Source organism: Corvus kubaryi, unplaced genomic scaffold, assembly GCF_017639235.1.
Source record: "Corvus kubaryi isolate FWS band 111438036 unplaced genomic scaffold, C.kubaryi_AGA036_p1.0 37225, whole genome shotgun sequence".
In the NCBI taxonomy this organism is placed as follows: domain Eukaryota; kingdom Metazoa; phylum Chordata; class Aves; order Passeriformes; family Corvidae; genus Corvus; species Corvus kubaryi.
In genome coordinates, this window is record NW_024581064.1 from 962258 (window position 1) to 976552 (window position 14295).

General features: G+C 49.3%; 1 protein-coding gene across 1 annotated transcript; it reads left to right on the forward strand.

Annotated features, from left to right (window-relative positions):
- Positions 1-1736: 1736 nt before the first annotated feature.
- TAT (tyrosine aminotransferase) lies at positions 1737-11463 on the forward strand. The gene is made up of 12 exons (XM_042022885.1): positions 1737-1847; positions 3453-3695; positions 3876-3980; positions 4810-4877; positions 5258-5416; positions 5596-5734; positions 6260-6312; positions 6685-6837; positions 7744-7872; positions 8302-8385; positions 9949-10047; positions 10785-11463. Exons 2-12 carry the CDS (start codon positions 3461-3463, stop codon positions 10926-10928), a joined length of 1368 nt encoding a protein of 455 aa, XP_041878819.1. The 5' UTR covers positions 1737-1847; positions 3453-3460; the 3' UTR covers positions 10929-11463.
- Positions 11464-14295: the final 2832 nt, after the last annotated feature.

Below are 14295 nucleotides of genomic sequence, written 5' to 3' on the forward strand. Positions count from 1 at the left end.
TTGTAATAACAGGAGAAACTCACTGATGCCGTTGTACACTGCTGTCTTCACCCTGCTTCTCATCAGGTTCCCAGCCTTATGTAACTAAGCCTTCCTAAGTCTTCAGAGCCACATTTCCCCCCTCTTGGCAGCAGGCTTCCACTGTGCCCTGCGCTGAACCCCACTGCTGTGTGCAGTGTGACGGGTAGAGCTCCAGTTGCGTCAGTTTGGGGGTTGTTGCTAGGCAGAACATGCAGCATCGTCCTTGAGGCCTCCAAATGCCATGTTTAACCCTGCCAGGGCTGCAGCATGGCAAGAGATGGGGCCAGCTGGGGGAAGTGAGAAAAAAACCTGTAGGTGCTTGGAGAGGGCCTGCATAAACTTCTGAAGGTTACTCATGTCAGGTTTCAGTCAAAAGAAGAGAGAAACTCTGCAGCCGTCAGCAGAAAGCAGTCCAAACAACTTCAATACAAGATGTTTCTCTGTGAAAGGGTTTTGAAAGGTGCTATTCCTTGTCCATAGGCTTGAGGATGGTTGCAACGAGAAGTCTGCCCTCCAGTCTGGGGCTGAGGATCCTGGCTAGACCTTCTGGCTGCACTCCACACCTTCCAACCTCCCTCCAGCCCTGAATCCTCGGCCCCCATTGTGGCCTCAGGAGTGCCCACTGCAGTACTGGGATCAACAGCAGGTCATGGCTCCCCAGCAGTGTCACCCCACCCACAGCACTGAGGGAAGGGGTCACTCTTTGCACCTGGGGAGGTACAGCCTTACTGCTGTTTGTGTAGTGAGCATGAGTTGAATGCAAGGTCCTTCCTCCTCCAACTGAGGTCCAGGTATAAACAGGTAAAAGTCACGGTGACCACTGGCCTCTGCAGTGAAGGCATCAGCAGTCTGTTTGCTCAAAGATTGGCAAGTCCCTCTTGTCTCTGAGGAACTCTTCCGTCTCTGGCCCTTTGCTGCTATGGCAATAAAGGAAGACTTGGAGCAGCCCTTGGAAGGCAGGAAGAATGCATATGCCTCTCATTTATCCTAGCCATGCAGGCATTATGAGGCAGGAAGGCATAGGTTCACATCACTTAGCAAAAAAGGGCCTTCTGGGAATGGTACCATCTATGGTTTGCAGAACCATCAGAGAGGGAAGAATTGCATAGTTTCTGCTGGCTGCCAGAATTATGAGTTCACTTGGGTCTTGCAGCAACCCAAAAAAATAAAGAAAAGGGAAAGGCAAAAAAACTCTCCAAACCAATGACAACTTGAGCTTCCTTTAATCCTTCAGGTCCTGGTGCCTCCAAAACACTGGCTAGGGAAGTGCTTTCCTCCCTTTAGCTTTTGGAGCAAGATGCCTCCCAGTTGTAATGAAGCCACAAACTGCTGTTTGTCAGCTGGTGCACTGGGATCCCAGAATCTCTGAGATCAGGAGAGACCGATGGCTTCCTCAGGCTTTACAGTCCCTCAGTCCACTCTCAGTGAATTGCAAGGTGCTAGTGCTGGAATACCTGGACTCTGCAGATTTGCCCCCAGCAGTGTTTGCAGACTGAGGAAAGTGGTGGCAAAGAATGGCAGCCCAAGGCACTCCAGGAAGCCAAGCTGTGTCCTTAGGCTGCTCCCAGAAAGAGTTAATGCACAGCCATGTTCCAAGTGTTTGAAGTGACTACAGTTGCAAAGGGGAGGAGAGGTCATTTTTGGGTGGGGAGAGCAACCCTCTCTACGAGCCAATGGCTAAATGATTCAGTCTCAACGCCCAGTTTTGGGGATTATTTCATGGGCAAGAATTCACAGGACTTTCCTCTCAAGGGGATTTGTCCCGAATGAAAACTAGGGACTGGACCCCCAGGCTTGTTTGTGTCTCCCTGTCTGTGCTGTAGAAGGTAAAGTGCTGTGCTCTGGTGCCTTGCTTCTTTCAGGGGGGTAGTAGGGAGTTCTTCCCTGGCTGCCTGCATTGAAGGTATGTATTGTGCCTGTGTCTGCAGCTCCAGGTTTCAGGAGAACCATGTTGCAGGGTGGTGTAAGGGCTCTGCTAGAATAGACTGTGTATTTGGGACACAGCCTGGCTGTTGAATTGAGATACATGGCTCATTTCTAGGCTCAGTTTTTTGTGCAACCCTGCTGTATATTTCTTCAACTGACTTTCTTCTGGTAGAAAGGAAACCCAGAAGGCTTCAGCAGAAAAGCTGAAGTCTTGCTTTGTGACCCTGTTGGATCAGCCTGAGTTGCTATAAATGGCCTAATAAGGCACAGCTGGTAGAGTAACTGCAGCAGTATGGGGCATCTCTAGGTGCATGCTTCACTGAAACAGTGAGAAATTTGTTCAGATAGCAAATCCTGCCTGAACTAGGCGACACTACAGCCCTTCTGGCTCAGTCTGTGTGGCAAGGAAGGGGAAGCTGTGCTGTATCTGCGAGTCTGGGGCTATGTAACTACCATCAGGAAAGGGCCACTGTTCACTGAATTGCTTTTCAGTGGAGCAGAGAAATAGGATAGAATAGAAGGCATAAGCAGTTTGTGGCAGGATTACAAGGTAGCGTGCCAGTATCAGCAAGAACGGACTTTATGTCTCAGGAGGTCTGCCTGCTCTGTGCCCTATCTCTAACCTGCAGGTGGAAAGCCCTGAGTCATCAGCAGTTTGTAAGTTAGACTCTTCCTGCCTGGTTTAGCTGATGTTCTGGGTATAACATGCTGGGATGTGTAAGTCACTTTTGTGTCCATTTTTGGGTCTTGAAGGCAGCTGTTCCTCTGCTATGCCTTGCTTGTTACTCAGCTTCAGGTGGGACTACAGGCGCTTTGCTTGGGGCAGGTGCTGCCTCTTGGATTTCCCTCTTGGCCGTACCAGCCTTGTTCCATTTCCTAAGCACTGCCTTTTGCTCTAGGCTTTCTGGGCTGGGCTGTTCTCTGCCGACAGAAGTAAGTGTCTAACCTCTATCCTGCTGCTGCCCAGTGCATCCTGATAACACTGAAGAAGAGCTACCTTTTTGGCATCTGGTATTTGATTTATAGTGCTGCATTTCTGTCTGTAGACTAGAGGAACATTCTAGATATGGACACACATAGTGGGCCGGCCCTTGTGTTTTCAGGTTGAGGTGTGCAAGTTGTTAGCTGTGGGGGTAAAGTCCTTCTGTCAGTGGAATACTGAATCTGCAGTCAAGCAGTGACTACAACATGCTGCTAATTCTTGGCTGCTGGCTTTAGCGGGGCTTTCGCCTTCTCACTGCAGCAGGTCCATGCTAGGCAATGGTGGAGCTAACACAGATAATTGCTTTTATCTTTCCCACTGTATTGCTCTCTTACTTATGCTTGGGGTTTCACTACATCCTGGCACCAAATACAGCCCTACTTGCTGCTACTGCTTTGTCCATAGGGAGTAGGTAGGGTCTACAGCTTTCAGAAGTTTTACTTATGGGCTGCATCCCCAAGTGGACAGATTCCTTGTTTCACATGTGTTAACTAAGCCCAGGAAATTCACTTTGCACTGACAGCTCTCAGGATGGACTCGTACCTGATCCAAGTGAATGGCCATGGAGATCATGCCCCTATGCTGGATGTTCATCTCAAGAGCACTGGGAACACCGTATCACCAGGGAAGGCGAAGGGTCGGAAGCCAAGATGGGCTGTCAGGGCTTCCGAAATGTCAAAGAAGACTTTCAATCCTATCCGAGCCATCGTAGACAGCATGAAGGTGGAACCCAACCCAAAGAAAGCCATGATCTCCTTGTCCTTAGGTGAGCATAGTCCTGTGGCTGAAGCCACCAGGTATTCGGGTCAAACTGTGTGGCTGGCAGATTGCAGGGCTCTGAAGCACAAAGTTTGTGCGAACACCAAGGGGTAGGTCAGACAACCACACAGCTCTGTGCCTGTCACAGATCAGTGAGAACTTTACTATTTTTTCAATCTTTGAAAAGGAGACCCGACGGCCTTTGGAAACCTTCCCACAAATGATGAGGTCACACGGGCTGTGAAGGAGGTTTTGGACTCAGGACAGTACAATGGTTATGCACCATCTGTTGGTAAGTTGACAAAGCTCATCCTATGAGAGTTGGATGAAGGCATGTGCCAGCTCCTACCCCACAGCAGGTATACGGAGCCAACAGACATCTTTCCATTAGTATCCTACAGCTGTCCTCACCAATAGTCACATGAATACACAAGTATGTGTATTCCCCAGATACACCTGTGTGCTCTTTCCTGCATGGGCTGTGTGAGATCCAGAGCTCCTGCAGAAACTGTTTGCTGCCCCAGCCATTGGTGCAGACAGGGTATCAAGAACCCAGAAGGGCTTGGGACTGTGTGTCCCTGCTGTGGGTTATAGCCAAGCTCCTTTCAGATCTGCCTTAGCCAGGACTCCCCTTGGACTCCCTGACTTCACTGACACCATGAGCCTTGTTTGCAGTTAGTGCCAAAAGCGTGCACAGAGCATAGATCACACCTGCATCATGGGACCCTCCATGTGGTGACAGGGAGGGCTGCCCCAGTGCCATCACTAAACAGTGAAAGCCATGTCATCACACTTGGCTTCCTTCTGGCTCAGAAAACTCCCGGGCTACCTTCCATTCTGCTCCTGTCAGTTCTGTCCCTAGGACATGCTGGGGCCAGAGCTTGCCTCCCTGCCCAAAGTTTGTCCCTGCTCTTGGCTATCCTGGCCCAACCTTGGGGCTGCATGGTGCTTGGCCTGAGGCAGGAAAGTCTCTGCCACCCTGGGACACCACCAAATGGGCTTTCCCTGGCTGGGCAGCAGCTGTGAGCCTTGTACTGGTAAGAAGAAAGAAACAGTACTGTTAAGAAGAAGGAAAGAATCTGTAAAAACCTCCCTTCCATGTTTGATTCCTCTTTCCTCAGGCTACCAATCCTGCCGGGAAGCTGTGGCTGCATACTACAACTGCCCAGAGGCACCACTGAAGGCCCAGGTACTGGTGCACAGCCAAGGTGCTCCCACTGCAGTGCAGACAGGGTGCTGCTGCCTGCAGACCATGGGGCATGGGGGCCCTACCCCAGCTCTCCCTCCCTGCCCAGTTACAGAACTAAAGGCTATCCAAATCACCTTGTCCCAAGGTGGCCTCCTACTGCTCTCATCCCTTCCCTGAGCCCTTCACCTCCACCCTCCCCAGGAGGAGGTTGCGCTTTCCACCAGCTAAAGTCTTTCTGCTTTCAGCCAGGCTCAGGCACTGTCTTTTTGGCTGAGAAGCTCTACCTGGCAGAGCTGAGCCTGGATGTTATGTCACTGCTGTGTGTCTAGAGTACTTCAGAGTGGCTGTGCTTCCCACTGACCTGTCTGTGCTCTTTGCAGGATGTCATCTTAACAAGTGGCTGCAGCCAGGCCATAGAGCTTGCCTTGGCAGTGCTGGCCAACCCAGGCCAGAACATCCTGGTGCCACGGCCTGGCTTCTCCCTCTACAAGACTCTGGCATTGTCTATGGGGATAGAGGTCAAACTCTATAACCTCTTGGTAAGTGGTGGCAGGCCTGGAAGGGGCAGCCCGGACATTTCTCCTCTCAGAATTATGCTGGCCCTGCCTGGGAAGTGGGTGAAGGGGACATGAGTAATGCTGGGTGCCCTGGCACACCTGACCTTGTGTGGCAAGTCCAGTTCCTCAGCTCTTACTTCCCCTTCTCTTCACTTCACTAGCCAGAGAAGGCCTGGGAAATTGATTTGGAACACTTGGAGTCTTTGGTGGATGAGAAGACAGCTTGCCTCATTGTGAACAATCCATCGAACCCCTGTGGCTCTGTGTTCAGCAAGAGCCACCTCCAGGAGATCCTGGCAGGTGAGCCTGCCTGTGTGTTTCTGGGGCCTGGGGCATGGTTGCAGTCTAGTGTCTGTCCCCATTGCTCATGTTTCAATCACTGCAGCACCATGGCCCAGGGCTTTGCTTCTGACTGACTCCACCTCAGGAATGAGGGCTTGCTCAGTGTGAAGGTGTTGCCTTATCTGGGCAAGAACATGCGGAGCATGTGTCTTCCTCAAAAGCTCCGTGTGACTTAGACTGCTCATTTGTCCCCTCTGGCTCTGCAGGGGGAGTGTTCACAGGAGCCCTGTGCTTCCTGAGCCCTGTCCTGACAGGGAGGGTTGTGCTGCCAGTTCCCACCAGTTGGAGCAGAACTAGGCTGAGTCAGGGCAGAGATCCCCAGTGGTCAGGCTCTCCAAATGAACAGTCTGTAGGTAGGAAGATAGGGACCCTGTGCCCTGAGACAGAGAGTCCTTCAGAGCCCTGCCAGGCCCTGCAGCAAAGGGCAAATCTGTTCCCATGGAGGATGGAGGGTGGCCAGGCTGAATGCCCTCTCTCCCACAGTGGCATCAAGACAGTGTGTGCCCATCCTGGCTGATGAGATCTACGGAGACATGGTGAGTGTCAGTTGCAGTCCTTTGCACTCCCAATGCTACCTGTCCTTTTTGATGCATGTAATCCTTGGCCATGGCAGCCAGGTCTCTAGAGCTGAGGGACAGCTCCACTCCCCTGTGCCTGGGTCCATGCCTGGAGCTCCTACTCCTTTGGTGCCCAGTTCTAGGGGAACCTGTCTTGTCCAGCTCCCTTCCTCTTCCCAAACGGCTTGCTTTTATGTGAGTGCACTTACCATGTTCATACTTTGAAGATGTGAGTTTTCACCATTGATTTCCCATCACTTCCCTGCATCCCTTCTTTTTAAGCCTCATGCACATGCCCACAGTTCTCACAGTAAGAGGCAGAGACAGCCCTAACACAGTCTCCTGTCATAGGTGTTTGCTGACTGCAAGTATGAACCCATTGCAACTCTCAGCACAAATGTGCCAATCTTGTCCTGTGGTGGCTTGGCAAAGCGATGGCTAGTCCCTGGCTGGCGGATGGGCTGGATCCTAATTCATGACAGGAGAGACATCTTTGGTAATGAGGTGAGAACCGCTGAGTGTTGCTGTCATGGCAACAAACACGAAAAGTCTTCAGTATGTGGATCACCAGGTCTTTAACTGATACAGGCAGATACTGCTCTTTTGTTCTCATGTGGGTGTCACCCAATTGTGCTTACGTGCTTTTCTGCGCCTCTAGGCTCTTCATGTCCCTTCCTTACTCCATCTGCTCCCAGACATGGCCTTCTACCCACATCTACACTGTAACTCCGTGTCTCTGCTGCTCATTAATATATGCCTCGTCCTTTTTTCTGCGCTTCTAACTTCTCAAATAGCTCCAGTGTGCACTGAAAGTATAGCATGGCTTATCCAGCATGTGGAGTCCATGTGTGGTGTCTATGTGCTCTTACATGGTTTCTCTTAAAAGTAGAACAAAGCACCTTGCAGTGCTGCCAGTACTTTATCTGGCTATTTTTCAGCTGTGTTACAAGGACAACCATCTACTGCAGTGACCTTTCCACCTAGAAGGCTCTCTGCAGAGGAGGAGGGAGAAGAGAGGACCAAATGAGTGAGCAGAAAAGCTAATGTTGATTGTCCTTACCTGGCTTTGAAAGTGTGGATTGTGGGCACAAACCTAAGGGAAATGCAAAGTTGTATTTGGAACAGCTCTGGCTTTATTTGTGTTATCTATATTCCACCCTGGTTTGAGTCAGATTGGGAAGCTCCAAAGTTGTCTCTGTTGGCATTTCAATCTGCAACAGAGGAACAGAGAACGACACTGTAAATGGTCTTCTAAGCCTGGCACATAGTCAAACAAATGTTCTTTAGTCCTCTGTATGCTCACTGAAGAGAGGGGTGTGAACAGCTGTAGAAATACAGGAAGTGGGCCTTGGAGCTGTTCCTTTCCTTTAGGGAAACACTATCTAAGCTGCAAATATGATGTTTTCTCAGATCAGGGATGGCCTTTTAAGACTGAGTCAAAGGATCCTAGGACCGTGTACAATTGTCCAAGGAGCACTGGAGCGTATCTTGCACCGAACACCACCTGAGTTCTACCACAACACCCTAAGCATCCTCAAGGTAAACAGGCTGTAACAGACCAAGAAGGTCTGTTGGAGGGAGTCCTTTCTCTCTAGTTCGTCATCATTCCCCTCCTCCCCCCCACTTGGAGGTGCAGTTTTGGCTGTGATTAGGATGGCCCAACAAATCAAATTCCAGCAGGAGACATTGTAACGGGCAGAAATACTGGCTGTGATAAGTTTCAGGCAGCCTAGCTTTGCAGCTGGAGCTGCTGACCCAGGGGATGGAGTTTGGCATTGACTTGCTGAGTTCAGCTCAGTAACACCTGCTGTACGCAAGGCCATGATCTCCCATGCTGTTTGCATTTGTTGTCCCTTTATTTGCAGTAGGCAAACCTGTTCATAGTCCCAGTCCAGAGTTTGGCTTCCATTTGTTGAGCTGCTTCCTGGAATTTCTCTTGTTTTGAAATTTCTCCTTGTTGCTTTTCAGTCCAATGCTGACCTTTGTTACGCTGCGTTATCAGCTATCCCTGGCCTTCAGCCTGTCAGGCCTGCCGGAGCCATGTACCTCATGGTAAGTGAGGATCACCAACACTCACACTAGGTCTGGTTGCCAGAGCTGGTCGGTGTTTCAGATTGGTACTTGTCACCAGGTCTCTGTTACTGTGCATTTTCATATTGTCCTGTGTGGTAAATGCATCCCTTGGTCACTTTAGAAGGCCAGGACATGTTCACTGCTCACAGACCAGAGGCTGGTACACTTCACCCACTTGCTCCTGCACAGAACTCCATGTACTTTGCAAGACAAGGCTGTTTTACCCGGATATGAAGCCAGCTGGCAACAGGAAGCCCCTATACAACGAGGCAGATTATCATACCTCCCGTAGAAGATGCAGCCTTCTTCATACCAGCATGCCTATCTTCTGCCTGTGGTGTCGCCTCTTCTTCTGCCTTTTCCCGTGCCTGTTTGCTTTAAAGTTTATAATGTGCTGAAATTTCCTTTTTCATCTCATCAAGCTCAATTGAGACATTTATGACACTTTAACACATTTTAAATTTTTCTGGTTTTCCTTTTTTATTGTTCTGTTTTATTGTTTTATTGACCCTAATGTCTCCAGTTTTTCATTCACTCTTAAAATGTGGACTCCAGAACTGGAGAATACTGCAGTATCTGTCTCACTCATTTCTATAGATAAATCCTTATCGTTTGACCCTGTTTCCAGTTTTACCCAGAGCTATACAGGTCATTTTGCTTATGCTTTTTATGTAGAGGCACAGCTCTAAGATTCTTTCACACTTACTGTATTTCTGCAGTAGCTGACCATCTATTTCAAATTAAATCATGTGGTTATTTTTGTTTTCTACTAGCTCTTCAGAACTTCTGTATGCAAATTATCTCTCAAATTATCTGTTTAAGAATATTTTCATGAGATGTTTGAAATCATCTTTGGTTATAAAAGTCAGTCTGGATGGGGCCCTGAACAAGCTGATCTAGTGGGTTGCAGCCCTGCCCATAGTGTAGGCATTGGAACTAAATGAGCTTTAAGGTCCCTTCCAATCCAAAACCATTCTAGGATTCTATAAACAAATGGCCAGAATAGCCCTGTATTCGAGAGATGGACAGCCGCCTTCTTTCCAAATATGGAAAAGAAATACTTATTGAAGATTTTAGCATTTTCATGTCATTTTACCAATTATATCATCCTACAAGGATTTATTTTGTTCATTATATTCTAGACCTTGCTATATTTCTTTTTATTTTAATCCAAAACATTAGTTCTTTTCTTGCATGACAGAATTATTAATGCATATTGAGTTCTCTACCAAGCTCTGTCTCAATGTCTTATTTATTTCTTTTCACTTCTGATTGGTTACTGTGTCTTTGCTATCAGGTGATTTTTTACTGAAGCTGCATTTATCTGAAATTCCAGCTTTAGGTAGTTAATGAAGGCTTTTTGAGAAGCCCAGTTCTCATTTATATGTTTCTGTCTTGCGTCCCAGGTAGCCCGAGTCATGAGCAAAAATTGAGGGCAGACAGCTGCACTTGACTGGGAAGTTGTTGGGCCATGTATGTAAACCAGGACACTGTAGATAGCTTTGGTGCCCTTAATTGCCATGTTACATCCCTCTCCTGCAGGTTGAGATTGAGATGGAGCATTTCCCAGAGTTTGAAAATGATGTGGAGTTCACTGAGCGACTCATCTCGGAGCAGTCTGTGTTCTGCTTGCCAGCCACGGTGAGCCTAACACTGAGAGCCCCAAGGAGCTGCAAGTCCAAAGCATGGTGGGAGAAGCTGTGGGGGTTTGCATCCCTGAGCTCTGAGGACAGGCTGGGAGTTGTGTATGCAAGTGTCCTTGGTCTGTAACAGTGTGTAGGAGCTGGCTGTCAGCTCCAAGTGCTGTGTGTGGCAGTTTCTGGCTCACTAACAGCCCTCAGTCAGGCTGCCAGGATCTTCCCAGCTCCAGGCTTGCCCAGTATTTCTCAAGCTGGCAGAGCTGTATCCCTGAACTCCATATACCCCCACACCTCCTTGCTGAAGGTGCTCCCTCAGAGGACTGCTCCCACCTATGTTCCTTTCCTCAGTCTCTTTCCAGCCCCCCACCCCTGCAGACATAGGGAAAGCTGAGAACATCTGTGCCTTGCATTCACTTCCAACATTGGATATGGACAGGGCCTTAAATATTTTCCAGCCCTCTCCTTCTCTAACTCCTTTCAGCCCATTCCCTGCACAGTCTGGTCTGCACAGTTTGCACAAAAGTCCTCTGGCCTGTCACCCTCACAGCATCATGTCTACACAGATGGAGATGGGAGATTTGCTTGGAACAGGAAAAACAGTCTAAGGGAGCGAGAACCAAGCCCTCCTATTCTACACTGACCATATTCATGTGCTGATGCAGCTCATGGTGCCAATGCAGGGCTCTAAAACTGGCACTATCCCAGGTAATCTGCCAGCTTCATCTTTTCTCGTTTCAGTGCTTTGAGTACCCAAACTTCTTCCGCGTAGTGATCACCATGCCTGAGGAGATGATCTTGGAGGCCTGCAGTCGCATTCAGGAGTTCTGTGAGATGCACTACCAGGGTGCTGAGGGGGCCCAGGATCTGGAGTGTGACAAGTAGCTACAGCTGGCCCCCTGCCTCTGTCAGGCTAGACCTCGTATGAGGCAGCAGCCAGGCAGGCAAGGCTGCTTCCAGCCAGCCCCACCTCTCCCTGCCTGTAAGCAGCCACTGTCCTGCTGCTCCACTTTTTGTGCTCCACAGACTCCTTAGCATTATGGGAAGAAGAAGCCACTTCTCTCTCCTCCACTACAGCTTCCACATCCTCTTGCTTCCAGTCTCCCATGTCTCCGTAGACTCAGCATCTGTGCCCTGTCTTGGTCTGTGCTGCCTGTGAACCAGCTGCAGGCAGGGACAGAAGGCTGTCCCTGGGCCAGACCCTGTGGCAAAGGCTCTGTTGGCCTGTGGCTCCTGTGCTGGCCACACTTCCCCTTGGGGTCAGGAGAAGGCTGCTGTCTTGGAGGAAAAGAGAAAAGCACCCACCTCTCACTTCCCTGTGTTACCTTAGGAGGCCAGAGCTCTTTATACGGAGCCCTTTGTGTGATAAAGGGAGTAAGTTATTGTAACTTTTTTTATTAATAAAGATTCCGACATGGCAGTCCTGCACTGTCCTACTGTTGTGCTAGGTTGGGCTTGGTCACTGTGTGGGTCACCTTTGCTCACCCCATGGTGTTGCAGTGCCCCAGGCATGTCCCCACCTGCCGAGGGCCATCCTGTGTGCCAGCAGGGATATGGTGAGAGTGATTCAGACCCCCAAAGGAACCCACCAACCCTGAGAGCAGGATGGGCCCTGCAAGCTTGGCACAGACTGGAGCCTGCCCCTGCTGCCCTGATGATGCTGGCAGCTTGCTGTGGCAGCCTGTCCACTCCCCACAGAACAGTCCTGTCTGCACCTTCTCCTTGGCCCTCACAGCCTCCTGCACTGTGGACCCCAACAGAGCAGTGTGTGCTCTGCTTGCTGCTGCAGGGAGGTAACTGTCCCCAGGACTGGAGCCAGCCATGCCTAAGTACTCAAGGCTGGGGCAGCCACACATTTCCTGCTGTAGTGGTGAATCATGGGGTGGCACCCCATGGCTCATACTATATGTGGTGTTTGTGACATGCCGGCAGTACCAGGGTTACTGATTACTGAATACATCAGCTCCATAAAGTAATAAGGAATTAGTGGCCTGTTGTCTATTCATTCAGTGGAAATGGGAGGATGTAACGACTAGATGATAATGCCCATTGCAACACGTGTTCTGGTGAGCTGCTCGGGAGCCATTGCTGGAACTGACAGAGGGGCAATTTGTGGAGTGCCTCATTTTGCCACCTTCAGCTCTGTTCACCTGTCCTCCCACAGAATTGGGATTCACAGGTCAATCCTGCCTCCCCAATGGCAGGAAAAGTGAGCTAGCTCTAGATTACACACTGCCAGTCCTGCCAGGTTCTGTAGCTGTCTCATTGTCTCCCCTTACCTTGCCCAATACAAAATCTGGGTACCAGTACTCCATTAGAGGGGAGATGTCTAAATGGGAAAGATAGCAGTGTATGAAAAGGTTTTTGATATGTCAGCTGTGTGTCCATGCTGTGTCTTTTCCTTTCAAAGAAAGCAATCCCAGAACAAAAAGAGAGGAAGCTGGGGCTATGGGTGAATGGTACACAGCTTCAGAGATTTCATGCCATTAGACCTTCAAACAGGGCTGAATAACCTGAGCTGCTTAAGACAAAACATTGATAAGTAACAAGCTGGGTGGTGCATGAAGGGTCAGTTGGGCCAGGAGACCTTTACAACATGATGTTGCTGCATTGTTATGCCATCTTGAACCTACATCAGCTTTCAAGTTCCATCTGCTTCCTTCAACTCTCCTCCATGTACCTTAGGTTCTGTGGCTTTAATCCCCATTACTAATAAACAGATCCCGGTTTTAGAGAAAGCTGCTCCTTTGAGATCGCTCTTCCTTCAGGAACCCCTTTCCGAGTCCCCTCAGAGATGTCTGTTAACATGCAAATATTCTGCAATAGTTAACACAATCCTGTTTCTTTTTAACCCAGCAGCATTTGACTGGGAAGGCTGAGAGACCAGAGACAGAGGCATATAGATACTTCATAAATCTCAGGATATTTAGATTTCTCAAAACCATATCCTCCATTTTCACCTTTGGTAAACATAACACTGCCTTTTGACCACACCTAGGTTTTCCTTGATGCAATAGCAAACTAGCATTAAACCACAAATATGCTGGTTACATTTTTCAGGTATTATACTCACAGATGCTTTGCGTCATAGTGTGGGTGTAGGCTAGAGCACTCTGCCAGCCATACAAACTAGCCTAAGCTGGACTTTGGAGGTACTTTGTGCCAAAGAAAACCCCTTCAGCACTGAGACCAAGGAAAAAGTCAAGACACGGGTCTGAAGCTGCTCTTCAGGGATGCTCAGACAAGTTCTGCAGAGCTGTAGCAGGACTGCCCCAGCGCCCTTATAACTGATTGTGGGGAAAATAAGGGAAGATTGGCAAGGAGGATTGTAAACACGCTCAAGTGCCTTGCAGGTGAAGTGTAGAAAAACACATATATTATACTAATTGTTGTTTAGTCTTGTATGTTTGATAAGTGGTACATCTGTGTTTAGATAACACAGACCTGTGCTAGACTTAGGACAACCCCATTGAAAATGCTTGATATTCTGCTCTGCTGCGGTAAAGATCAAATCTCAGGGGTAAACTATGCCTGTACTAATCCCTGATATACATGTGAAAACATCAGGTTTGGTGATCCTTGAGCATGGACCAGGCTCCACAGCGCTGGCACATCCATGTTTGTGTGCCTCTGCCTGGGTCCTGCTTTGAGGATCCCCTGGTTGGTGAAGTAATGGAAATAAATTTACTCTGCTCTGCATTTCATCTGTGGTTTTGCGGTTGTTCCTGCATCCTGCCTATGCCAGCTCACACACGGATCCACAGCCATCCTCCCTGTCTTAGCTGGGGAGCAACAGTGGTATACTCTGGCACAGGCTTGCAGTGTGCTTCTGCTCTTTTCTGTGATGTCTGGACTGGCCATATTTAGGATTAGGGTGATCTACCTCAGATATGGGGACCTAGGCAAGGAGGCAACCTCATGCCTAGTGCTCTTTTTGGGAAAGGAAGGAACTTCTCACCTTATGGGCAATGCAGGTGAAGTGTACTAGTCCTCAGCTTCCAAAGGAGCTGGCAGTAGGTTCAACCCTGACAGGGAAACCAGCACTGCAGGCAAGCTGGGCTAAATTGCACCTGCCAGCAGTGAGACCATCAGCTCCCCCAGGTGCTTTAGGAACCTGGATGCAGCCCAGTTCCTGGCTTTGGCCTCACCCACTCCCTCTTCCAGTAGCCCTGCCTGCCTTCAGTAGGTCTGTCTACCAGAGGGGTCCCTGGCAGTTTTCCTGCCTTGGGGCCATGGCCTTTGGTTGCAAGAG